General features: G+C 36.5%; 2 protein-coding genes across 2 annotated transcripts; both read right to left on the bottom strand.

Annotated features, from left to right (window-relative positions):
- Positions 1-877: 877 nt before the first annotated feature.
- LOC116171731 (AT-rich interactive domain-containing protein 4A-like) lies at positions 878-23,320 on the bottom strand. Its single transcript, XM_031488713.1, has 14 exons — positions 22,971-23,320; positions 22,653-22,923; positions 22,437-22,605; positions 20,064-20,282; positions 19,812-20,013; positions 9,179-9,916; positions 8,928-9,133; positions 8,609-8,876; positions 8,388-8,562; positions 8,159-8,340; positions 2,428-4,670; positions 1,972-2,378; positions 1,782-1,922; positions 878-1,143 (listed from the first exon to the last, which is right to left on the bottom strand). Exons 1-14 carry the CDS (start codon positions 22,977-22,979, stop codon positions 1,106-1,108), a joined length of 5,268 nt encoding a protein of 1,755 aa, XP_031344573.1. The 5' UTR covers positions 22,980-23,320; the 3' UTR covers positions 878-1,105.
- Positions 23,321-24,702: 1,382 nt separating this feature from the next.
- LOC116160474 (diphthine methyl ester synthase) lies at positions 24,703-25,770 on the bottom strand. The gene is made up of 4 exons (XM_031473668.1): positions 25,574-25,770; positions 25,167-25,521; positions 24,988-25,122; positions 24,703-24,938 (listed from the first exon to the last, which is right to left on the bottom strand). Exons 1-4 carry the CDS (start codon positions 25,706-25,708, stop codon positions 24,751-24,753), a joined length of 813 nt encoding a protein of 270 aa, XP_031329528.1. The 5' UTR covers positions 25,709-25,770; the 3' UTR covers positions 24,703-24,750.
- Between the last annotated feature and the right edge of the window lie 2,102 nt (positions 25,771-27,872).

Genomic DNA, 27,872 nt, shown 5'->3' with positions numbered 1-27,872 from the left:
CCATATTTAAAATATGATTTCTTACATCCGATTCTGGTGCTTTTCAGCATTAAAAATTGATCTGAAACCTCCTACGAAGAAGTGTGTTAACAGTGGAGACATTGCCGATTTTGTTGGATTCGTTTGTCTTTGCCTCCTCTGACTCTGTGTGAATTAGATTTGGTTCATAACTTTTCAGCAAACTAGAATGCCTCACATTACATTTTCACAGGTTTTTTAGGTGTTCTAATGTTACACATTTTTCGGAATAACAATAACAATAAAATGGTTGAAGTTCACACCGCCACTGTATTTTCGAACAGCTATTTGGGTCCTGTGATGTTCTGTTGGAGGAATTTCTTCATTGACGTTTTAAGCAAATATTGTTTCCTCCCTTTTTCTTATTGGGTCATTTCCCATAGAATGTATGAATCTAGAATTGTTCGCATACTATTTTCCATTAGTCACACGTTTATGTCTATGACTGAGTAAAAATAATTCAATCTTCATTACAGAGGAGGTCGAGTAGCAAAATTTATATCAGAACCGACATAACTATTTAGTTAGTGCAAATCCTTTATGGACACAAATTTGCTGCCCTCCAAAACATCGCACCCGGGAACTTTCTTGGTAAACTGGCTGTTCCATTAGGTAGTACAAAATTAAATTAAAATCTGTACCTACCTTATACTTAGTGTTCACAAACTGACGTGCAGTAAAGACGCTATAAGTTTGTACAAAAAATAAAAAATAAGGATGGAATTATGCATACTGTTCTGCTCCCATCTTGTCAGTTACACAGTTACAGTTTTAAACTATACATTGAAGCAAACAATTTTACCTACAAAAGGAATTTTCAAATTACGTTTATATTAAAATTTGAACATCAAACAAATACTTCAATGTTATTAGACTTAACATTAAATAATGCAAATTGCAACATACTTCTCTTCTCTCTAAGACATATTTACATGAAAGTATAATGTACTTACTTACAAATTAGTTTAAATGTAATGTCATGTGCTTCACTCATAATTACATTTTTAATCGAAGTCGACACCAATTTTATCACTTAAACACTACATTAAAATCCCTACGAGTTTTAAATCTATAAACACAGTTTGGATCATGTAACCACCAACTCTTGCTTAGCTGCCATTTTAGCTGAAAGTAAAAAATCAATTAAAATGGTTGATCGCAGCAATAGCACAGTCATATTCTGACCGGTGCTCGGTCCCATATGAGCGAATCAGTGTTGACTGTACAGTATAGACTCTTATGGTCAACAACGATGACAAATGTAATCAGAATATGATTTGAAGAAAAGGGCGGATTTGTAAGCCTGCATCAAAACTTCTATAAGGATTGCATTGTTCTTTCTCTGTACTGTGAAGCCAAGGTGAGACGGACTACTCTGATGTGGTCATGAATTAAGTTGTATGTAATAGAAACCTACTATAGTGTGTTCAAACCTCTAAGTGCAATATAGTCCTTATGAGAACAAAGTGCTTGCTTGCCAAAATTATTTTTCTGATATATTACTGCACCGCTTATAATACCGAATTAAACCGTTGTAGGCAGGTACAATAACAGATACAGTTACTTCTCTAACCTCAAAATAAATATCAACAATGTATAAAGGTTCATACGCTATATTTTCTCTCTCACACCGCGGGCATTTGGATTATTCTGCTTCATTTTTCATTCATATTCAGCTCAGGTTGATTTTAATTTTTGAAACCCTCACAAATTCAATTTTTTTAAGGTTGTTTGTTCAATTTACTTTTAACAACATAACTCACCTTCTCTTTCTCGCCTCCGCAACTTTTTCCTTCTCCTTTCCACTGCTGCTAATTCGGCTTTCACATCTGCATACGTTTTCCTTATCTCTTGCAACTTTTGTTGCAAAATAGCAATTCTTTGAGCACTATCCAAACTAGGATCTACAAAAAATAAATGAATATGCAACAAACAAAAAACAAATTTTCCTACCTAGTTCGACGTAGAAATTGTACTTCGATGGTTTCGGAGACCGAGTTAACCTCGTTTCGATGTTAATACTGGAAGACAAGGGTAGATTTCCAATTGAATGTTCAGACGTATCGTCGCTGTCGCTGTTATGGCGCGATCGATTTGTTTTTCTCCCACGTTTGATAGGCAAATCGTCTGGAACTTTACACGATCGCCTTCTTTTCCTACACGGAGATGGGCTCATACTGTCGAGTGGTTTTTTAGTAGAACTCATCGCATCGGAATTCAGTAAAGCGTCCATGCTGCCCTCTTCGCTGTACGGAGAAACTTTATTGGAAGAACATCTTTGTTGAACAGAAAAATCACCTTCACCATCGATGGATTTATAGCTTTCATTGTCGCCAGTATTTGACAGATCACCAGGATCACTAAAAAACCTTGCGATAAAGCTTTTCACCGCCTCTACCAAAGACTTACCCTCGTGGTGACAAATTACTGAGTGTACTCTCTGGAGTCGTAGGGGGTGTATTGTCCAAGACTGTTGAGGCTTCTTTAGTCTCCTTCTCACGATTTTCCACTGGGAGAAGCAGCGGCGGACCCGCGGGTCTATCCTTGGTAACCACCTTCACCTCCCTACTAATAATGTCCGATTTATTGTTACTACTACCCGGAGCACTAGCAAAAGGCATCTCCAGTACCGACTTAGCGACAGGCTTACTTTCAATAATTGCACTTCCTTCAGATGCAGGCGCCGGACTTCCAGGAATCGTCTCTTCGCACAAAAGCAAGGAATGCAAATGCGAATCAGGTTCCTCCTCTTTCTTAACGTCATCTTCAGATTTCTCCGCCACCTTTGCATCGCAGTCGGGTTCAAACTTAAAGCTGTACTGCGATTCCTCCACCACGTTACTTGACCCTTTCATATCAATTGAAGAATTCGTCTGGGATTCGTCATCGGACCTCGCGATTATCAATCGTTCTTCCGAATCTGTACTGTCCGTGTCCGATTCCTCGATAAATTCCCTGCTTACAATCTTCCGAGACCTCTTTTTTAACTCTGGAATTATTTCTGGTTTGAGAATCATCGACCTAACTTTGGTCTCCAATAGTTTCCCCTTGCCCTCCACTGAAGCAACCACTTTCTTGTGTTCGCCGACTTTTGTTTTAGAATCAATTTTTGGTTTTGTATCGATTGGTTTATCTTCCATCAATTCAGACTCTTCTTCAATTTCGTCGGGATGCTCGGGCACTAATTCAGTTTTGACTGGTTCTACCTTTACTACAGATTCTTCTTCAATGGTGGCAGACTCCTGCACACACTCATCTTTAATCATACTGAATTTTTGCAGGAGGGAATCTGCAATTTTGGTTCCAGTTTTAATATTAATTTCTTTAGTTTCGTCCAATTTTGTTAAAATTTCTGTTGGTGAACAAATGGTTTCTAACAACGTGCTTTCCGTCTCTTGGAGTGCTGGTGATATATGTTTCGACATGGAGGACGTTGACGGCTCATCTGCCGATTCTTTGACTTCTAAAGCGACATCTTCGGCGATTTTAAATTCGTCCTCAGACTCGTTACCACTTAATACGCTCGATTTATCCTTAACGGATTGGAGTGTTCGACTTTCCACTTTATCTTGGAAGGCGGAAAACGAAGGGATACTTAAAAGGGGATGATTACTATCGTCATCACTAGAAGAACCCTGGTTTATGACACTCTGAATGGAGGCCCGTATGGTTGCATCATCATCGTCACTGTCTTTCTGCTTCCTATCATCAAGTTTAGGCATAAAACCGCGAAATATTGGATCTAACTCTGAATGATCGGGTGAAGCTTTCGAAAATGAGGCTTCTGAGAACAGCTGTTCTTTGTGAGTGAACAACGGCTCATTTTGAGATTCTTCCGTGTCAGATATATCCAACTGATCACCACTATCATCTTCCCTTGTTTCTGATAATCCATGAAACAGGCTTAGCGGTTCATCCAAACCTAAATTTTTAACCGCCTTGTGCTTTTCATCCAGAGCAATGAGTGACACCTTCTCCTTGCCGCTGTGAAACGATGGCGATTCAACTAATTTATCGAAGGGATCTTCAATTACCATTTTTGTTATATCACTATTGACGCTAACATTGTCACTTTCTTCATCATCATCATCATCTAATAGATCAGATTTTTTCATTGGTACGCGACGCAACCGCTTCTTATCTGCGTCAACCTCCTCTTTATTTTTAATAGGCGAACTTTTCCGCTTACTCGGCGACTTATCCAAATCTTCAAAAAGTCTGGGCATTATACGCTTTTTATTTTTCTCGTCCACCAATTTCGTTCTCGTCTCAAATTCGAAAGGTTCCGGTTCCTTAAATTCGTAAATGTCATCAGAACTAGAAGACTTCTGCAATACGTTCTGGCTATCTTTATCAGAATTATCAGATGTAGTGGCTGCGATATCGGGAACAGTACTAGACTCATCCGACGAGTTGGTTTCCTTTTCGGCCGTGTCGCTGCTTGTAATTTTAACAGCTTTAGCAAAACCTTTTAACTCCGACCTTATTTGATTTAAATCAAAATCGCGCCCTTTTGGTGGACTACTGTTATCTTCATCGCTGTCCCGTAATTTACTTTCGCTTTTTTTAAATTTTCTTCCACTCCTCGGTTTTTCTGTGCCGACGCTATCTTCTTCTTTTTCGCCAACGTCATCTTTGTGCTTATCCAGTTTCTTTAAAATAATTCAGAAATATTAGATGATTCGAAGATTAATCTCAAAATCTAGACTCAGTTTACTCAAGGTTGACAGGAAAAGGGATTATGAAACATCAAGTTGCGGTATTCTGCAGTTAAGGATAAACTTTCAGATTGAGTTGTTTCTAATGTGATGGGGAGTACAAATGAGTTTACACCGTTTATTTATTTGATTCTAAAAAAAATTGTAGCAATCATATGGTCTTACTCCTTAGTAACATACAGGAGTAGTAATATTATGCCTTCTTCGAAACAGATTCATGATCTTTTGTTTCAGAATTACTTCTGGTCATTCTTTTATGAAACACAAGAAGCTTATATCGGGCGATCAAAAATGATTGGCTGTCGAGTCGCCTTAGGAAGTTCAAGTTAAATAGGATTTCCCATGTAAACAAAAATTCCAAAGGCGACTAGACAGCCAATCATTTTTGATCGCATTGTACTATGCGATCAAAAATGAGTTGCTGTCGAGTCACCTTTGGATTTTTTGTTTACATGGGCAATTGTACTTGACTTCAACTTCCAAAGGCGACTCGACAGCAACTCATTTTTGATCGCCCGTTAGTAAAGCATTTGTGGAGACTTTCATTGGAACACCACTGCTCGAAGGGTGCCTCTAGAAGGATCAAGATCACCTAATTCGATACGGGTTAATCTAGAGCTTTCCAGCTCCTAGACGCTAGGTGAGTACTTATGTACAAGTTAAATCCAAGCTTCCAATTTGTTGAAATATCTTGATTCTCACTCCTGAAAACATTGTTGGAAATGGGTTGGTATCACATAGTTCGGAGCAACTTTTAGTTTTCCTAATTTCCCTGCCATGGCCAACTAATAAGTGGATAAGTTTTGTTTTTTGTTTGAATAGTATAGGGGCCCCCTGAGTTAGACAGTCATATGACCCGCCAGACATGCGTGCAGGTGAGGTTCGCGAGCACTTGTATAAGACGTTGTTGGGGTACACGCTCGCCATGTAGGATGAACAACGGAAACAGGTCGGTTAAACGAATCTGATCCTATATGTCTAGTGAACAGACCTGATTCTATCGAACAGATCTGATTTTAATAAAGAGACCTGTTTTTGTTTTCTCCACGAACCTCAACTTCCGCCACTCCCACTCGGAAAGCGACGCCTACCAGTAGCGACAAACCAATCACAATTCGACCAAAATGCGAATATTGCAATCATTTTGGCCATACAAGAGCCGACTGCAGGAAGTTGGCCAATCGCCCACGCCCGTCTCATTCTCCGCGGAAACTCATGCGTCAGGTAGTACCATAAGTTCCTCGAGAAATGATCATTGATCACAAACCGAGCTGCTTTGGGTGTGGTAATCCCGGCTCTGTTAGGAGCAACTGCTCCACATGCAGTAGGTACTAGTGACCAAGTGTCATCTTCATCGTCTATGATGACTTTTCCTCCTTGTTTCCTGCCAGTGCGGAACAAGAATGACCTATCTTGCCAATTTGAATTTGACAGTTTTGTGGATCGACCTATCCTGACACGGGCTCAAAAATCAGCATCGCCGGCGTCCAGTGGTACAACCTTTTAACCATGGTACAATTACAATAAGACAAGGTATGCCTATAACTAAATGCAGATGACGTTTTTATCCCAATGACGTCACAAGAATCACCGCCAAGTTTGAAAATGACATACGCTTCATACTTGAATTAGAAGTGCCATTGCAATTACTCAATTAATTTGGTTGAGTAATCATACTGAATGCATTTAGATATATATAAATATAAGGCAACAGAGAAACTAAACGTACCACTTAATATACTTATTTCAGAAATTTAATCAGCCTTTTAAGTTTTTTTTATTGCCGCTAGATGTCTCGTTTGAAAACGCTAATATAAAGTCACTAGATATAGCTCAAAATCAAGAGGGCGAACACTATTGATATTCCAAAACCTGTGAATATTTACGAAAGCGATGATGATTATGATAGCGATACGTCGCTTGTAGATATATATTTAGTGACTTTACGCTAATATAATTTTTACTTTTTTTACTTACATATTTTATTGTAACTTTAAATATTTGTATTGATAACATGCAATAATTGATACTTTGTAAGTTTAATGTGAGAAACTTGACGCAGTTGACTTGGATTGAACAAATCTTATCACATCCGTAAAGGGGATACACTTTTATTAACTGGTAGGACTACACAAACTCCATTACTTTATTGAACGGTAGAGCCCAGTTATCCCAATGACGTCACGCATAGGCATACCTTGTCTTATTGTACCATGCTTTTAACGTCCCTTCGGAAACTAGTTGAGGATAGATAATTGACAATCAAACTTGCCGATGGGAATTAACGTAATGTCAATGTTACAGTTCCGCGTAACGTTTGAACTTTAGTCACGGAAGACATCATCGAGCCTTTTGCTGCACCCGTGGTTTTGGTCCCTAAAAATGACGGTTCCTATCGTGTATGCGTCGATTACCGAAAATTAACGCAGTTACAGTCCCGGATCGTTATCCGTTATCGCGCATTGACGAGCCGATGCAAGCCGCCAAGATAACCAAATATATGAGTACGTTAGACTTACGGCCCAGTTATTAGTAGGTTAATTGAATAAGTAATATTACTTATTCAATGGTAGGTTTCCGCGATAAAATGGGTTTCACGTCACCTTTCGGAAATATTCGTTTCAAGAGAATGCCGTTTGGTTTGGGGAATGCGCCTTCAACTTTTCCGCGGTTAATAGATCTCCTGTTGTCGGCATTAAAGAGTATTCTCACCTTAGGCTACCTACTTACGTCTTAGGGAATACAACCAGTCATCCAAACCGCATCATGGTTCCGAAAGTTCATTCCGGATGAAACCACTAAGCGATTTTATAGGAAAAAACGCTCAGTGGAAGTAGGAAGCCAAAGAAGCAAAAGCTTTTGAAGAAGTGAAATCCCTATTAACTGGCGCTCGCATATATTGAGACAGGAGGCTACCGAGCGCCTTTTATAGTAAAAACCCATGCAAGCTCCTATGCCATCAGGACTGCTTTACTCCAGTGGGAGTCACCAAATGAAATATCTATGGAGTATGCGAGTAGGATACTCACCACTACGGAACAGAATTATAGTAGAACTGAACGTGATATGGGTGTGTGAGAAGTTTCGTAAATATTTAGAAAATACCACAATCAGGATAATAAGCGGCCACCAGCCGTTGCGTTGACTGATGTCGCTAAAATCACCAACTGGCCGATGGTCTTTGTCCCTGCAGTTATATCTTGATATAAAGTACACTTCTAATGGTGTAATGTGAAATATGAGATAGGTACACTGCACTTACTTTGGTTGCTTAAGTAAATGAAAATGGTGATATCGCCCTAAAACCATTTCGCTATGACTATTTTAATGGAACTATAGAAAACGATTTGTGGAAACTTTTCAAGAGAACACATGAAGGGTATTTTTTATACATATTTGAGTACTCCAAAAATACTACCTACCAATAAAGCAGACTTCACCGCCTTCTTTTTGAGTAATCGATTTTCCACGTCCTCAGCTTTAACACCACTTCGTGTCTTGACCATTTCAGAGTCACTTTCGGTACCGCCGTCACTTTCCGACTCGGAGTGGTTCGAGATGTCAGTTTGACCCGAAGTTCGTCGGGTGCGTCGACTCACTTCGCCTAAATTTAATCATTGCGTTATTATAAAATGAACGAAGATTCGATACCTAAACGTGTCGTTCTAAATCCTCGCGCGACGGGAGTTGCGGGGCTCTTTGTTCGGCTGGAGGTCGATGTCACGCTGGATGGAGTTGTGGAACGTGGCGGTACGTCTTGTGAAGAACTCCGTCCAGTAATAGACATTCGCCTACCGCGTTTCGACAACGATTTAGGAGTCGCTACCTGTTCCGAGACATTAATGGTTGTTAAACTGAACAATGGTACTTACCTTGCTACTGGTGGCGCCACTCTTCAATTTTTTTGCTTTAGTAGTCGCGCTAAGGTTTTCAGCAATACGAACTGGCGTAATCCACTCATCGTAACGTGTATTCCAGCCGGTGTAATGCACCAAATACATGGGACTAACCGCTTCTTTATCTATTTCGATGACTTTTGCCTCATAAGTCACTTTCGACTCATTTGTGGGACCATAAAAAACCTTGAGCTTGTCGCCTATTCCCACTACAGGATTGATAAATGAGGACTCGATGATGGTACTGCAAACAATAATTAAAGCACTCACAATTTATTTTCGACAGCCAACAAACCTGTCCGAAAGTTTGTCCTTTTCTTCTGTATTAACGCGTTTGCGTCCTCGCTTTTTGTCATCTTCGACTTTTTTAACAGATTTAGTTAAGGCCTTACTTGGCGATGGAGTTTCTCGTACTGGTGTCTTCGACTCACGACTGCGTTTTTCGGGTGGTACTTCCTTCTCTTTAATTTTAGGGGTTTGGGATTTCGATCTAGTCTGTTGCTATAAAGCAATAAGTTATTATCTGAGTGCTCACACAATGTTTACCTTTTCCTCTTCTCTCTCCTCTTTTTTTGCATGCTCTTCAAACTTTTCCACAAGCGCTTTAACTTTTTCACCAGCAGCAGGTTTGGGTTTACGTTCACGGCTGGCTTTAGATTCGGTTCTTCGCAAACGTACAGACACATTCGCCGTGACCTCTAAGATATCAGTGGCATCGCTGCTATTTGTATCACTTACATCAGCAAGTACAATATCTTTAACTTTTTTTTCTTCTTCAACTTTTGGTTTGGTTTCAGCTTTTTTCGGAACAGGTTTCGGCTTTTCTTCGGGCGGTTTTTCCTCTTCCTTTTTTTCCGGTAGTACAACGTCCTCCTCTTTTTCTGGACGAGGACTGTTAACGGGAGTGTTCCGATCTTTATCACGAATTAAACTCCTTCCTCGACTTTTCTTGGCGTTACGCGGATGATTAAGCATTGTAACACCTAAAGTACGATGGAATGCCTCATAACTTAATAAACACTTTTTATATACTACTTTTACTTGATTATGAGTGCTTAAATTGTTCGGCAGCTTTAGCCGAAGAGTTACAGATCTCCATTTATTTTTGTTCGTTACCCGATTGTAGCCTCCCAATTTCCGAACCACATCGAACAGTTTGTGAAGATCGACGTCTTTATTTCCGATCATTGGACTTTTATTTAACGGCGTATTGCTATCGTCCATAAATTTATATAGTTGAGCGACGAAATGATCTTTTTCTTCCGGCGTTTCATCTTCCGAACTCTGCATTATAAATTACATCATCAATAAAACACCTTGTATTATTTCAAATGCTATATTGTAACAGGGTATTTTAACCTTTAAAGCAGTAAATTAAAGCTTGGTGAATTTGTTTACTTAACTACAGTTCTAAAGTTTGCCTCAGGTAACCCAGGTATAGAGTACAACTTTACAAGCAAGGTGAAAAAATGAGGAGTTGAAATGGGCCGCCATGAAACAAGGGTAGAAGAATATTGCTACATGGCGTCAGTTTTCAGCGGTACAGTTTTTTTAAATTTATCTTTGGTATTTTCAAAGTGGGCGGGGTTTCAGCAAAGAGTGTTTTACCAACCCAATCCACTATACACATTTACAAATATCCGGGCCCGAACCCAAATTCGAACCACTGCGCCACACAGGCCGTTGAGAACTCAAATGTGGGCAACTACGATAACAGATCCCTGCACGGCATTCTGCAACATGATAGAATGTACAACAATAATCAGCAATCCCCTTGTGCCAATATAGTTTTTGTGTTGTAGATCATATGACCCGTACAACAACCCATTTTTGGATATAGTGGGACAAAATAGTAACGTTGTACATTTTTTAAGCCGTTTATCACATGAAAATAAAGTAATGCAAAAAACATGAAATTTTCGGGATGCGTAAATGAAGCGGATCGTTGTAATTATCGTACGCGCTGTCGAACCTACGCTAGTTGTCATCGCAACGCGTAATCGTCAGCCAATCAGTTCATTGGGTGGATTCTGGAGAAAGAAATTAAGACAACAGTGAGCCATCAAGTTATCGTCAAGCTGCGGACCAAGAAGTTCGCAGCATTTCCAAGGAAGAAAGCGAGAAGGTTAACATTTTCCACAGCGGAACATCCGCGAGAATTCTGTGGTCGGTCCGTGCAGAGTATAGCTGGGGAGTCAATAATTTCGATTCTCACCCAAAGCCGTAGCCTAAACGCATCGAGAACTCAAGGTGCATAAACAATCAAGATATTTATGAACCATTGTTCTCTAGCGTTGTAGTTTTGCCGCTTTTCGTCGTATCATCATTTGAGGTGGTTTGCCTCGTCGTATATTTGAACTAGCGTCGTAGTGTACTTCATAAAAAAACGTTAACGAATCCTTAACATATCAACGTATTGCTGTTCGCTTTATTTTTATTGTACAGGGTGTTTATAAAAATACAATTAATTTCCTTTTAGCACCTGACGGTGATTTATTATACATTTATAAATAAAGTTTTATAATCACAACGTGATGGATAAGAAGGCGATAAAGACTAAACACAGAGGAGATGACCCCTCAAAGCTGCAACCGAATTCAACTTGGAAGGAATATGGGACGACACAAATTCAAAAATATAGTAATAGATAGCGTCCTGATGACTGGATGGTGGAAAGAAAAGTGGAAAATGTATCTGAGTAAAAAAAACAAAGACAAATACGAGCACAAAGCATACATGTAAACTAAACAAAGAAAGAGACATGGGGGGAAGAAAAAGAAAAACCCAGAATATGAAAATTATTTAAAAAACCAACATCGACAACTAATATCAGAAGGCAGGACAAAGTGGAACAATATTTCGAGAAATTTCTCTTAATGGGAATGTACCTGCAAAACAGGAAGATGTAAAGATAGTAGTGGAGAAGATTATGAATTAGGAAACGCATGGGAAGAAGTGCGCAATAAATCCTGGAACAGCGAGAAAATTACAAATGACTGAAAAGTATATATGGCATTATTGGACCTAGAAAAGGCGTTTGATGCTACAAAAAAACAGTATGGGAAAACCTAAAAAATAGAAACATAGATTATACCGCGAATCAGCAACTTGTATGAAGATAATAAGAAGTATGTACAAAAACAACAACGGATAGTTAACAATTTTCAACATAGAAGACGGGTAGGTAATTTATAAAAGTGAGGAGTGCTTATGGAGAATTATTCGGTTAAAATTAAGGCAAAATTGACAAAAAATCAAAAATGAATACAAACAAATGACATCGAAACAACTAAAAATGCACAGTTCTATTTAAAAAAATCATTTATTTACATGGTAAAAATGGGACACCCTGTATATTCAAAAATAATCGCATAGATCTATAGCTGACATTGGCACAAAATGTTCTCTTTACAATTTTTATGAGGAATAAGCTAGGAAAGACCGACCCACTGTGGCACGACCCTGTATAATACTGATTATCAACTATACAGGATGGTGACTTGGTAACGCACCATAGGGCTTTCAATGTAAAATTCATAACATGCGATTATTGGCTCCCCAAATTATTTTAGAGCAAAAATGTCAAGTTTTTTGTAGAAAAAATTTTTTTACGCCAATCAACCGTATTAGTTTTCAATTTTTTTCATATACAGACGGAAAATTGGGAAAATAAAAACCCGCATCTTTTTCAATAATCTGCGATGCCATGGAATTTTCTAAAACAAAAAGATCCAGTTATCAATTAGCAGCAGTTCGAAATGGCTTTTATGAACGACTTGGTTACTTTAATGCAGTTAATGGTGACTTATTCGAACATTTATTGTAAATTTATTTATGGCTCAGTGGTAGAGCATTGGGTTATAAATCCGAAGGTCGGGTGTTCGAACCTGGGTTGAGGTGAATTTTTCATCTGTGGCGGAGATGGAAATTACCTTAGACCAGTTCCGAGCATTCTACCAGCTACTCCGAATTAGGTTTTCCTGCAGTTTTCCTAATTCGTAAGGTAAATACCGGAGTAGTATAGACCATCTTAAGACCTTCTGCAGAGGCACCTCTAAATAGCATTGTGCGGGTCATTCTGTAATTGGGCGCATGCCTGTTGAGGGCCCAAAACAAGAGAGGGATAATAAAATAAAATAAAAAAAAAATTGTTATATTAGGAAACCGTTTTTAGTAATTTGGTCATTCTTTATGTTGAATTCGCTGTTCTAAATATAATACTTTTCGATAGCATTTGATTTGTTCTATAGCAGACATTCCATTGCATGACGGATATTGGCATAGTTTTTGTATTATAAAATTCCATGGCATCACAGATTATTGAAAAAAATGGGGGTTTTATTTTTCCAATTTTCCGCCTTTATTATGCAAAAAATTGAAAACTAATCCGGTTGATTAACGTAAAAAAATTTTTTCTACAAAAAACCTTTATACATTTTTGCTCTAAAATAATTTGGGGAGCCAATAATCGCATGTTATGAATCCCTATGATGCGTTACGCAAGTCACCACCCTGTATATAAGTGACATTTATTTCAAACAATTACTACCCATTCTTTGTCAAGTCTGATTCACACGATTAAAACGCAAATTCAGCAAGCAATTGGTATCTCTTTTTTCACCACTCATTGTACTTTGACCAAATTTGATGAAATATTTAAGACGAAATAAGAAACTATGAAAATTTCAACATGATACAATTATAAGAAATTCAAACAACTGTAGTAATGTAAAGATCATCCACTGTTTCTTGCGAATTCAGTCTTGTTTTTTTTTAAATAGAAACATTATCATTTTCTATTTAAGATTTGCGTACTTATCTGTCATAGTTTTAGACACCTCTAAAAAGCATTGGATCTATGTAGGGCGTAGAAAGTGAATTGTGCAAACGCCGTACAGTTCTAAATCACCTTTAGGAAAATCAAAATTTTTCCTGGCCTAGGCACCACTATTTTTATCGTAGTTGTCCACCTCTGGGTTCTCAACTTTAATTCTCTCATTCAGTCATGCGCACCCCTCAAAACTGGCGGCATAGGGTTTATTTTTTCAAATTGAATCGTTCTACACATGAATGGTGGGTTATTTCACCCCCTCATTTTTTCACTGGGCTTGTAGTCTAAATGTCGTGCGCTCGAAAACGATCAGCTGTCTTAAGCATTGTAAGCAAGATACACAAAGAATCAAGTGACAAAATATGCATTTTTTATTCGGCTATCGAAATATTGTATTTTAAATCTAAACAATCGTATTTGTCATTTTATTCACGTCGTGTCACAGCGCGCTTTAAAGAAACGAGTGCGCGAGCATTTATGTTGTATAACAATGTGAGTATTTATACAAATAAGAATGGATTTTGTCATTCAACCTTTGACAGAAATATTTCATTCAGTGAGTCGAATTTAGTGCACCCCCATTTTTATGATAGTTAAACTATGTTCTAAATGAGAAACTACGCCCATTTATTTATTTGGAAATAATTCTATACTAAACAGTCACTGGAAACCTATTTTTGGTAAATGCAAGACCAGAATCTTCTACATACTCCATTTCCTTCTTGCTTTTTGTTAAAAATATGCATTCAATTGCTATTGGGTTTGTAAGATCATTATCAGCACAAAATAGTAGGTTAGTATGCTTCGTCCGTCTGCCGTTGCTTAGTATATAGCGCATGTTTCAATTTTAACATATTATGTATGTACATCAACTTCTGGTTTAATTTCTCATGTGTTTTAGTAATGCCCTGAACTTGATTTTCAGTTTTTGGCCTTTATGCTGTATTACAGACAGATGGCAATATTATTATAGGTGGATAAATGCAATAAACAAAATGTTTGACTATTAAAGGACTTTATTAACGAAAAAACATGTGAATCAAAAATGTAACACCATTTAATATATACAAAACACAACTAAAAAGATTCATAATTATTTGAAATGGACGTACACGACGAATATTCGCTAGGCGACTTGAGCGGCGTCGAACTTCTTCTTGCTACCGCCGGTTTCCATTGTAAATAAGCGGCCGGTATGAAGCGTGTGTTTACAATATCAACATTTTCACTTAACTGATTAAGTAATCCATGTGTTATAATCTTATGCATCATACTTTCAGCTAAAATTTGCTGTCTTGGTTGCATTTTTCTTAGTTTCATGGCGAAAGACGCGCAAACAGTGTCGAATTCGTCACTATCTCCCAGTTCACTAGTACTTTTCGCTCGATATTTTTTCCTTCGTTTTGCTTTAGCATAGATCTGGAAGTAATAGCACAATTCATTTCAAATGTCAGACTAATAAATGATAAATTAGTGTAGAAATTAATCATTAATTAAAATTATAATAAAAATATAAGTCTAGAGCATTGGGTTAATGCAGTATTTTCACTGAAATCACCCATCAAGTTATTCATCTTTGGCTGGTATGCATTAGATTTAAGGTACATTATCATGAAAACCAAAATTTTGAAGATTTTTTCAAAGTACCCACGGTTTGCCCACTTTTGACAAGAATATTTTCCTTGGTGGTTCACTTAAATAGTGCAACAAGACAAAAATGAAGGTAATGAAAAATATACTCACACCGTGCGTCTATCGGCAAGTGGAAGAAAAGAGCCATGCGTGGATAATGTGTTGGTTTTCAAAACACAATGAGTGTGAAAAATTGTAAATCAGCACAACGGTGCCAAAACTCTATAGTGCATTCTACAGAGACCTTTCAGTACAGATAGCATAGGGCTATGTAAAACTCAGGGCACATTGGAGCTCAGTGTTGCTTGTTTTAAGTTGGCCACTGCTGTTTCTGAAATCGGTCAGTTAAACGAAACTGACGTTAATCTATCTATACATCACTGTTCTCCATAAGAGCCTGTGCTGAAAGGCCACTGTGAAACGCACTATAGCATACACATTCTTCAATAGATTATTCCTATAGTAAATGTACATGCTTTAAACATACATTTTGGTTGATAAGAGATCATAAACCCTAGATCACTATATTTTTTGGTTGGAGACAATTCACAGTAATAAACGGTTAATCACGCGAAAGTAAGACCTTAGATGGCGTCAAAGCAAAACGGACACTAAATTCCCTACCTATATTGATAGAGACCCACAGTCGATTGACCTCCCAACTTGGCGGCGGGACCGTTTTGTTTTTAGTTATCATAGATTTTCGACACAACATGCCAGATGTGCATATTACACTGCACTATACTAATACTGGAACGTGTTGCTCCGTCCGCCAGCACGATTCGATAGAGAAGGCCACAAGGAGGATCTCTGTCCTACTCTCGCGCATGCATAGAGCAGCCGATTTGATATGTTTTGAATATATTAACTATCAGTTTCCCATGCGCCAAGCGAAAGACTCTTTGAGAGCTCATTTCATCAATATAGGAACTCTTAACAGACACTAAGGAGGTTTGCCAATGAATTAACCAAGTTGGTGGCGATTACCAAGGAAGCAATTAGCCCAACAATTTTCAGCATAGCAACTTAGTTGAATTATGGTAATATTCCTATGGATATTAAACTCTAAAAACAATACTGCGTGTTTCTTACCTAAATACACCATTGTGCTTATGAACATTTTACTACCGTACGTAGCAATATTAAGCAGTGATCCGTTTTTGCATTTTGCACTATGGACACTATGGTGTATTTATTTTAAGTATGAAATACAGTCTAGCAACATTGTGAAATTGGCTAATAATTTAGGAACTTGCAGTTTTTGCAATCTTGTGCCACTTTTTTGTGAAACTTTTTAATACCAGAAACAGAAACAATCATTTGTTTCTGCGATACAGGGTGACAACAAAAAGTTTGACGTTTTGGGATGTTATCATATAACAAAAATTTAAAAAAACACTTTCCCCATTGTCACTTTTTAAAGTCTACAACGTTTCATTTCGGAGAAATCATCAAGTTTATTTTTTATATGGCTCATAAAAAAAATAATGTTGAGTAGAATTTTTTATTACGAATACAACAATGTAAGGCACACAAAAAAACATGTTGGAAATTTTGTTGGTTTAAACAGGATGGTGCACCAGTACACAATACTGTAATAGTGCAAAAACACCTATTGGACAATTTTCCTAGAAAATGGAAAATTTGTCCGATAGGTCTTGTACAGGTCAAAAAGTGGCAATGAGAAAGTGTTCTTTATTTTTCTGTACCTGCTCAAATAATTGCAGAAAAAATTAAATAAAATCGGCAAATTTCGGTTTTTCTAGCGCAACTTAGGAAATAATCAGAATTTTATTGTTTTCTTTGCAGCATGGTAACAACTGTTTAAATGTGTATTTTCAAATATTGTTGAACTAAAATAAGACAGGAAGTGGTATAAGCATACCGAGTTATGTGTGATAAAGAAGTTTTTGAATATGCACTGCTTCACTTTAACGGATGCCAAATTGGATTTAGATGTTAATTCATATTTATGTTGCCTTGAAAACCTTTAGTCAAGTAAACACATTTTCACAAGCAGAACAACAAAACGCGTGCAGAAAGTTATAACTGAAAATGTTAAAAGACATGCGTCGTAAAATGGATGTGTGTAAAGTAAAATGTTTTTGTGTAACCGAAGAAAAATATAATATACACGCAAAAATACAAAAGTACATGACATATTGACATAAGAGAAAACAATTACTGACATTTTCTGTTTTTCACTTCAAGTATAAGCATGCGTTAATCCTAGTAAATCCTATGCATCCTTCACCATTTAACTAAAACCTATACCTATAAAGAAACCATAATGGAACGTTAATATATAAAAGATATAAATTTACTTACCATGAATTTTCCACATCTGGCACATTTGATACTCGTGTTAAAAATACCGTAAACACTACAATAATATTAAAATTGCGATGGTATTTAAAACTAACAATGCGAGCGGTAATTGTTCAATATCAAATACACTGTGTCCATTTTTCGAGTGCCACTATGGGGATCTCGCTTATCTTAAGAGATAGAAACTTGGTTAAATTAGGGCAAAGTTGCGAATTTTCGTGCTGAATAATAATCTAAAAATAAATTTATAATATCTTCAATAGTTTTGAAAATATGGCAAAAAATCGAAAATTTCTGATTTTCATTTTTAACTTTTTCATGGTAAACTAATTGTACTAGACATTTCTAATTAACACATTATTCAGACACTTTTTAATGGAGATTTCGAATATGGCATCCCGTTTTTAATAGTTTTTTTTATGGGCTCCGTTTTGGACATTTTGAGATTAGGTTTTTTTTTCTTTTTACAACGATATATGACACATGGTGGTTCAGTATCACATTTTTTCTAAAAATACAATTTTCATTTTCTGCGAAGAGTGCTATGCAAAAACAAAACGATTTGTTGTGAACAAAATGTTGACCTATTTCAAGCAGTGTCATTTACGTTTGTGCTAGTTTAATTGCTAAAATATTATTTATTCTTATGTATTTTGTTCTAATTTGAATTATAATTTTCTTTTAAAACGAAGGTTCAATTCTGTTCATATGAAAATCGAATTTTCTCAACACATCTAGTTCCCTGATGCCAATGCTGCAACCGGACATATGCATCAAACTGTCAAACTTTTGTTCACAATAAAAGAACGTTTTGTTTTTCCAAAGCACTCTTCTCAAAAAATTAAAAATTGTATTTTAGGAAAAATGTGATACTGAACCACCATGTGTGATATATTGTCGTAAAGAGAAAAAAAGACGTAATCTTAAAATCTCAAAATTGAAAATGGCGCCCATAAGAAAAACTTAAGTTGACACGTGTTTCTCTGTCATCTTAAAAGTTACATTCGAAATCTCCATTGAAAAGTGTTCGAATAATGTGTTAATTAGCAATGTCTAGTACGACTATTTTATCACGAAAAAATTAAAAACGAAAATCAGAAAGTTTCGTTTTTTTGGGATATTGATGATATTTTAAATTTATTTTCAGATGGTTATTCAGCAGGGAAATACGCAACTTTGCCCCCATTTAACCAACTTTCTATCTCTTAAGGTAAGCGAGATCCCCATAGTGGCACTCGAAAAATGGACACCGTGTATATACCAAAAACGATTCTGTCTCATTTTTAAGATATGCATACAAAAAGCAACAAAATAAATCAGATTCTTTACCGGTATGGTCAGTGCCATGGTATTGACCATCTGTAGGTCCATTTTAAATCTTCTTTGCTCTTTGGATTTCGCGATGTATTGCATTTTTTTAACACAGCATATCGCACCTAATCAATGAGATAAGAAAAGTAATATACTGCGGTTTTTTTGTATCCTGTTTTGTGGTAGCAAGATGCTCTCTTATCCCTGAATAATCTATTCTTTATGTAAATCAGTAGTTAGGGTGATATTAATAATGTGGTAGTAGTGAGCTGTGACATCGACAAAATATGTCAAACAAACTTCTCAAAGTGGTATCTTTTTTAAATTTCTATTGGTTCATTAATAATTCAAACAAAATCTTTGAAATGAATTTGGAAATAACGGGCGATCAAAAATGGGTTGCTGTCGAGTGACCTTTGGAAGTTCAAGTTAAGTACGATTTCCCATGTAAACAAAAATTCCAAAGGTGACTCGACAGCAACTCATTTTTGATCGCATAGTATCTGACTGAATGTTGAGGTTAAAATAAGACAAATGAGTCACATCCCTTGGTTCAAAGCCGATTGAATGTTCAATGTTGTATATAACCAAAGAGTAACTATGGGTACTCTTTGATATAACTCCATTTGACTGATATTTTAACACTGCTTCACCTCGTCAAGATACCTTCAGTCTCTTGTTATATAAATAACTATTTTTTTTGTTAAATTTGGTTTGAGTTAGGAATCTGTTCTGTCAAAAATTTGGCACCTGGTTTGTAGTTGTCATTTTGTCAACACCTGAATAGGCACCAATCATTTTAAAGATGGGACTATAAAAAGACATTTTTTATTTTATAGAAAAAAGGATTATTGTATTGAGTGCGTTCATAATCTCGTATTGTTTTGTTTTATACGAGAATCAGATCAGATAATCAGCAACTTTGCCATATGTAAAAAACAGACAGACGGACGGATAAGCATATCTTTCAAATACATTTAAATACACCAATGGCTTTAAGGTTATTTTATTTATTTTATTATATATTATAATGCCGATTTGGCATCCTAAAACGGAAGAGATAAAAATTCGACTTACATCCGAAAAGTTTTCATCAGAGTCTGAGGATGCAGTTTGTAGAGAATTATGAAATAACAAACTTCGTTCCCAGTGGACAGGCAGTTCATCATTATCCAAATAACGCATAACTTTCTCCACGGCCTCCGCTAACATTGTACTCTCAACTTTAGATGCCATATCCCGACTAAACTCGGACACTTCCTTTTGAGGTACTGTGTAACTGAAAGCAAAAACATAGTACCTATTTACGAACAATTTGCACCGACATACTATCGTCCGTCCTTAAAAGACCTAACTAAAAATTCGTCCTTTACGTTAATCCGTACTGTGGGCTGTGCGGAAGGCATAACTACAAGTCCCGGAAACCAATTGTCCTTGTTACGCTTTTTATCACTCGCCTCGACGCAAACGACCCGACCTACTTCCATTGTGTACACTTCCAAGTCGGGCTCGTTTTCTTCTTCAACTTCCCCTTCGCTGCTATCTTCCCTAGTACAAAATAACAACTTAGATTTCATTTTTTTTCAACCACTTTAGGTTAGCCATGATGATCATCCGCCACAGATTTTTTTCCCCCAAAATATGAAAATACACATTATTTCATGCTATAATAATTTAGCTTTAGAAAAAGAACCAAACCCAAAATAATTCTGAAACACTCAGCAATCTGCTTACAGGATTATAATACACGAGTGACCAAAACTCCGTCAATTTTTAGTTAATTTGCTCCCCCAAAAATATTAAATTCAAATTGTTCAACTTTTATTGTAAAACGAATCTAATTTAGTGTAATGCGCATATGAGTCTAAACGTATTACCTTGATGTCCAAGAACTAAATTTTGACCATTCCTGTAATGTTTAGTTTGAAGACTTGTTAATCTGTCACATCAAAAATGCACTTTGCACAAGTATGTTTAGTCATAGCATAGCGCAGACTTTAAATTTTTTTATCTGAAGGGATGGTTTTGGCTTGGGTTTTGATCTTTGGGACGAACATCATCCCCAAAAACATCTAATGATTTTATTTTAATGCCACATCTCTTCTGTTGTAAGTGAATATAATTAACCGTAATTAATTAATCATGTGAGGTGTTTGGTATTGTTGGAAGCGCGCTTAAAAAACATGAATTTTAAGACTGGTCCCAAATTTTTATCATAACATCATTACTGACTGTTATAACACAATCATGGCACGCTAGATTAAAATTTTTTAGAGACAAATGTCAAAAGTTGACATATGAAGTGTCATTGTATTCAGACTGTCACGTTCTATCGAAACATGTAATATTATACGGGGAATCATTTAAAATTCAAAAGTTTCATCATTTTCTGTGAAACCAAAAGTCACAAAAAATAATTGAATACAACTTTTAATGTATATTATGCAGCTTGTGGCGTTTTTTATATTATACCCTGTATATATGTTATTATCAATAATCAAAATCTGGCAATGCCTGAAATTTATTGCCGAAATGTGCACTGCAGTTAACCAGAATGTGATACGAGTTTAGTAGTAGACTGAATTTTGTTACCGTTACACGCCCCTGTTTCTTTGATGGAGGTATGTCACTGTCAGCTAATGGGAACGTGCACATCTCAGCTGAGGGCAGTCTTGTCTCGATCGCTGCACGCTTGCCAGCTGGCAGTAATTCGATCATTGTTCATAATGTGGCGCTATGTCTCGTGGTTTAACGTTAAACGTGTTTCATTATGGCATTCACTCGGGCATTCATATTGAACGATTATTTTACAGCAATGTGAAATTGACATTTTAAGAGGTTTGAGACAGTAGGCCCAGGTGTCCCTTTAACAGTAGGGGTAGATAAAGTGAAACAAATCATTGTGCATTCTAATGACATCCGTCATTCTTATTAAAAATGGGATGCGGAGCACGAAATAAAATGAAGTTCAGAACAGAATACAATATTTTCAAGGAAACGTTCTATTTTGGACGTCTAAATTAAATACCTACAGAATTTTCAGAAGTTTTATAATGATTTCTATGGCTTCTCATATAAAATAAAGTTTTGCATTATACACAATGACAAAGGGAAACTAACCATCTCGTAAAAGTTAATTCTGTCAATGGTTAAAATATTCCTTTTTCGTCTTATATAATAAACAACTACTGTTTTTGTAATTTTAACTCTTTTTTAACACAAACCTATGCCTAGTGTCATACAACAAATAATTTCTTGTACAACAATTGCGTATGTTCGTAGTCGCGATAGAGGGTGCCACATACAATCTACATGAATTTTTTGCTAAAGCCTATTACATGCATCGCGACATATGGGTAAAGATACCCACATTTATTTTTTGTAAAAAATTCATCTTTGAACAGTTGTATTAGAATGACGTTTCTAGATGTACAAGCCCTTTATACTACATTATAATTAAGTAATGGACAACATATCACAGAAAAATCTGTATATTGGGCCAGACCGTCTGTGCAGATGTCACAATTATTCCCAAATATGCTAACAAGTTTAATACATTTTTTTAAATAGAGTTGTGGGATTGTGCTTTTCCACTTTTTGAGGTAAATGTGTATTTTCATTTTTCTAAAGATATTTTTGTTTTCCAATAAATATCTATGGCCGTGGATAACTTCGCACTGGTTTTCTCCATCTCTAACTTACTTCATCTGCCTACTTCTTCGTCCCCTACGTCCACCGACAACAGGATTGCCAAAGTGTTCAGGGTGGGTTAGCGGAAGCTGATCTAATGTCTCACTCTCATTAAAATGTCGCCCGCTTTTTAAACACAAAGCGGTTCTTCTTAGCGTGGTAATATCCCCATCGTCGAAAACTACAACATAACTAAAATACGCATTCAAGATAAATTTTGTAACATACCAACAGTATATTGACTACAGTCTTGTATCTTTGCAATGGTTGCTTCTACATACTCCTTTTTATCGGAATGTTTAGCCTGAACGACTTGACCGACACGTAGAGGACCTTTAATTTGCTCGTCACTAACCGTAGCAGTACCTAAGCCCATCTTGTAGGTAACTTTGCATTTCACAACTCGAACAACTTTTGAAACTTTGGCTTCGCAGAATGCTCCTTTATATTTCGCACTAACTGCGGTGCCCACAGATAAGTAAGGAGGATCGTCTCCTTGCTAAAAATAGTTAATAAGGGAAGGTCTGGCGAATGATCTATACGTACCATTTTCATTAAAGACCCGAGCGTTGAGAAAATAGCACTTGTACATTCGTGTTTAAAATCCAAACAATACGATTAATATTCACTGGTAAAGAGTTTTCTATTGGAAAAGAGTATAATAAAGCATCACAACAGATGCTGAAGTGAAACAATTACATTAAACTTTATATAACGAAAAAGTGAAAATAGCGCGTTCTACTTTTACACCACATCGTACTTTGGAAGTCCTAAACTGTAAGCGGATAAGCACAAAACTCATCAACTTTATTTAGGTGTTGTTATCTGCTGACATTTCGTGTGTCGTAAACAATCCCACCGCACGGAACACACCAAAAAGCGAGCGAACCCAACTCCAATCATCAAACACAAAAGTCCCTAGAAAAATACAGCAATCCGTCGTTGCCGATTTTATTCCCACGTTGCCAACTTAATCGTAAGATGTCAATATACGGTCCAACGCGGTACGGCGGAAGCGGGAGTGGGAGCGGTGCTGATTAAAAATCTATGGCGGGATACGAGTGACTTCAAAGCTAAGGCGTTCAGTCGATACTTCAAACACGATGCGTACTGTAGCGTTGTATTGGATCCCGTTTTCACTTTTTGAATAAACGGTTCTGATTCATGGGTTTATAAGTGCAATCGGTTTCAGTTCCAACCCCTGTTTCGAACTACAGCTTTTGCTAGTTTCCAAGAATTCATTTTGCCCCATGTAGTTCGACAGTTCTGGTTTGTAATATTTTAGGTACCTACCTATACCGGGTGATCCAAAATGAATATACAGTTTGAACCTCCCGCAAAACTAAACATTTATAATGTATGATAATAATAATGTTTATTCGTGTAGTATTATCTGAAGACACATGTCAATTGTCAAGAAGTACAGAACACAATAAAACTTAACACTTAAATTTAAGAACAAAGTAATTGTCTATACAATATAGGGGATTGCAAAGCAACGTTTCCTTTACATGTTTCTTAAACAAATGTGTTGGTAAATTTTTTTATTTCAGTAGGTAGAGCATTGAAGAACTTTACGGACCAGAAATTATAGGCCCGTATTGTGGGGTGGCTAGTCTCAGGAAGGGAGTCAATGGTAAATATCAAAGGCCATTTAAAAGCAGTGGTGGATCAATTTAAAAGATCCCTGAACAATAATGATAAATAATTGATTAAAGAAAATGAATTTATCAAGGCGTATTTTCACTGAAATAAAATTACAATTGAGGGTGCGCTAAAATTTTGTTTTTTCGAGTTTACCAAGAGCCTGGGCCCTTCTCACGAGGCGTTTTTAAAGCACCACCCCTGTCATATGTAGTAATATATAGGGTGTTCAATATTAAAAAAATTCATTTTTTATCCGAAAAATGCAATGTTGGGTTTTTTAAAGAAAGATGTGGATTCAGTAGAAAAATTACAGTTTTGATAGTTTACCCGTCACTCTAACTCTACCAACATGAGTGATGACTTCTACTCAAGCAGTGTCAACATCCTGGGGAGTTCAATAATTTGTTAACTCTTCAAATGTTAAGTCTAAATTATGCATATCAATGTATTCATCAATGTTAAGGATTTAAGAAATGAAGTTAAGATATGTCAATTTTAAAAGTAATTGGAAGAACCTATTCAAACTGATCTTAAAATTCCATTCCAGTGACTTTTAAATTAAGAACCAAATAAGTTCAAAAATTGGTGCGTATAATTTACGCCAAGTGAAACAATTATTGGCAATGGTCAATTATGTAAATATTTCCATATAATAAATATATATTAATTACATTAGTATTCAGTTTAATTTAAATTGATTTATGTATTCTTCTTCTAAAGGATGAAGTACACAGCTGGGTATTACTAGAGAATGTAATGGTGGTCCCAAATCAACCGTAGTCATCTGTGAAATAGAACATGCGACAATTTTTTGGCTCTCTGATCCAACACGAGCCAGTCCAATGCACATGTCATTACCAGTTACATCTGGAACAACTGTATTAAGATGTTGTAATAACACTCAGTAAAATATTACCACAACCAGAATCGGCCTTATTAATAATTTCCAAAATTTGTTGTGTGGCTTCGGAAACTGACATAAAACGTGGTGGCATGTATTCCTTTTTTTTCTTAGTTAAACTTTCCAATGTTGGTTCCTTGACTTTGATGTCTGTAATTACACATTAAATATGCAATTAACTGACGTTTCTATACCTAGAAGACATAATGTGTGTAAATTACGTTGATAATTTGATAAAATTTTGTTAAAAAAACTGTCAGGTTTCCAATTCTCTGTCCAAAACGGTATCGAAATGGTTTCTCCAAAGGAATAAAGTTGTAACCCACAGCAACCAACAGCATTTAAAATTGAAGCATTGTGAATAATTTGAAACTGTATATTCTTTTCTTTCGCTCTTAGTATTAGATCAGTATGTGTGGTGGCTCCATATGGATCGCCTACGACAAGCAACGCAACATCTTCAATATCTGCACCTTGAAGGATCGTATCGGCACTTTGTTCTACCAGATCTCTATCTGCTATTAAAAGTTTCTTTTGGTAGAAACTTTCCTATAAACAACTGTGAGTTAGTACTGCAAATGCATACAACTACGAATAATACAAGCTCACTAATTCCACATGTTAAAATGGATGTGTAATGTTCCAGGTAAATTCGATCACATTTTTTAATTATTTCTAATCCTTTTACGGTTACATCCTTACAATCGCCTAAACCTAAACCAATAATATAAAACATATTAATTTACAAAATTTTGATTAGGTACAAATTTTAAGGTTAAGGATGTGACTAAGTTGCTGTTCTCGAGTACTTGTACTGGTTACCTCATTCTGTGGTTACCGATACATTATACATACAGGAGGCGGTGTGCTTAACGTATGATGTGATGCCTACTATTTGACCTAAAATGTTCGATTTTGTTGAAAATACATATGTGGGTAAAGAAATTGGGATTTATAACGTTTTTTAACAAAATGTTCATTAACTTTTCATAAGATTAGTTGATCTCGAGGGGTTATGTTGGACGAGCCTTGTTACTATTTTTTTTCCAATTAAATTATTTTCATTAACTGGTTTCGTTGTGTAAATTCCCTGTTTTTCATCAGCTGCGCAGAACGGTCGAAGACTTTATGGTTGTTGTACATATACACCGTGTTTTGTATTTTTTTCTCATATTATCATTCTTTCAGTTGTGAAGTGGAGGTATAGCTACTTCAACTTCAAAGGTTATTTCTAGGTATCCCGAAACATGGTCTCAAAGATCAGCGAAGTGGATATATTTTATTTAATGGGTGAGTGAAAGTAGACAAACAGAGATATGGCCTGACACCATTAAGATTGGTTCGAAGATACTTATGTTGGACGAAGGAATAGACCTCCTCCACCATGGAATGTGAAATGTGTATCAGCATTATGAACAATCCTACCATATGGCAATTCATAGATGGTATTCGTAAAGTGCAGCATGGAAGAGATGTATACGACGAAAAACTTGTGGCGGAACGCCGATACGAAAATACTATCAATAGTAAGAGATTATGGTAAATGAATATTTGCGAGGTATTGCTCACAATTATCAAATGGAACCATAAAAAACCTACCTACTGCAGAAAAAATAAATAATTACGTATAATTATTCAATTGTAATATATCCTTTACTTAATACATTTCTAAATCCGTCTTTTTGGTAAACAATTCTTACCCAAATACCCACTTACCCAGCCAGTCGCGGCGGTTTACAATGCCCCATTACGTGCGAAATCTGCAACCGAAAGACCTGGGGAAACGTCAATTAACTGACATTGGACTAATTTGATGAAGATGACTTGGACTTGCCCCTCGATATTCCTTTGACCAACGATTTCAAAGACGCCGAAGTTGATCCCGAAATAGGGATAAACGTATTCGGTATTGAAATTTGAAAACAGTGACATTAACGGACCAGGTCCGTCAAGCCTGCGTAGATAGAGCATGCAATTTTAATTATTTAAAATTAATTGATCATAGATTCATTGACTAATCAATTTAATTAATTAATTGATTAATAAATTATTTGGATAAAATATAGGCCACCGTTTATTAAAAATTTCTGATTTCCCCTAAGGGTTAACTTTAGTAAAAATTTGCTATAACTACATTTTTAATAGGAAATTGTCTCCTATTTAATTTTTGTCACCGTATTTTTTTCGCCGGTGGTAAGTTTCGAATTTTGCATTTTGTGAATTGTAGTTCTACGCACACAAACCTACATCTCAGAAACAGAAGAAATTCGCACCTAGATATTCTTTTAGAAGATGCACTGTTCAAATTAAGTATAAGTAGTACTTTACTAGAATTGTTGTTACTATGTAAATACAATTTTAAATGTTATCATTGTATATTACGATGTATATACAATGATGATATCTAAACACAATGGCTGTTTTTCACTTATGTAAATTGTGAAGCAGCTATATAGGCAGTATACAGGGTGATTCCTATAGTACCTGCCACCGTTTGGGAGCGTATAGGGGGTGCCTAGGGGAGTATTTTGATATAGGACACTTGGGGTTGGAAATCTAAAATAAGGGCGCCAGAACCAAATTTATCTTCTGGAATTTCACGCCTGTATGTAGGCAACCCAACCGACCGACGTTTCGCGCGGAGCGATGCAGAGCGAGTTAGCGCGAGGAAGCGACATGGGAGGGAAGGAGGAAAAACGACAGTCAAAAGCAATAACGTTTACAAGTGTTCAACGTGGCCACCGTTGTTCTCAATGCACTTCCTACATCTAGCCAACTATTATTATACTATTGCCATAGTGTTTATTCACTTGATACGCGTCGTTGCAGCCGGGATTTCGTGGGTTTAAACAAAATTCTGATCAAGTGTCAGCCACACATCGCCGCCTGAGATCGCTCCG

The sequence above is a fragment of the Photinus pyralis genome, unplaced genomic scaffold (genome assembly GCF_008802855.1).
Source record: "Photinus pyralis isolate 1611_PpyrPB1 unplaced genomic scaffold, Ppyr1.3 Ppyr1.4_LG1, whole genome shotgun sequence".
NCBI lineage: Eukaryota > Metazoa > Arthropoda > Insecta > Coleoptera > Lampyridae > Photinus > Photinus pyralis.
This window is presented reverse-complemented; position numbering and strand designations above follow the sequence as displayed.

What these genes read in the sequence shown, in the direction of transcription:
- LOC116160474 (XM_031473668.1), bottom strand. Translation starts at nt 25,708, where the DNA reads ATGTTTTATATTATTGGTTTAGGTTTAGGCGATTGTAAGGATGTAACC. An exon ending in ACACACATTATGTCTTCTAG is followed by an intron (nt 25,123 to 25,166) that starts GTATAGAAACGT and finishes GTGTAATTACAG; the next exon opens with ACATCAAAGTCAAGGAACCA. An exon ending in TAAGGCCGATTCTGGTTGTG is followed by an intron (nt 24,939 to 24,987) that starts GTAATATTTTAC and finishes CAGTTGTTCCAG; the next exon opens with ATGTAACTGGTAATGACATG.
- LOC116171731 (XM_031488713.1), bottom strand. An exon ending in CTGATGAAAACTTTTCGGAT is followed by an intron (nt 9,917 to 19,811) that starts GTAAGTCGAATT and finishes TTTATAATGCAG; the next exon opens with AGTTCGGAAGATGAAACGCC. An exon ending in CGGTGAAGTCTGCTTTATTG is followed by an intron (nt 4,671 to 8,158) that starts GTAGGTAGTATT and finishes ATTATTTTAAAG; the next exon opens with AAACTGGATAAGCACAAAGA.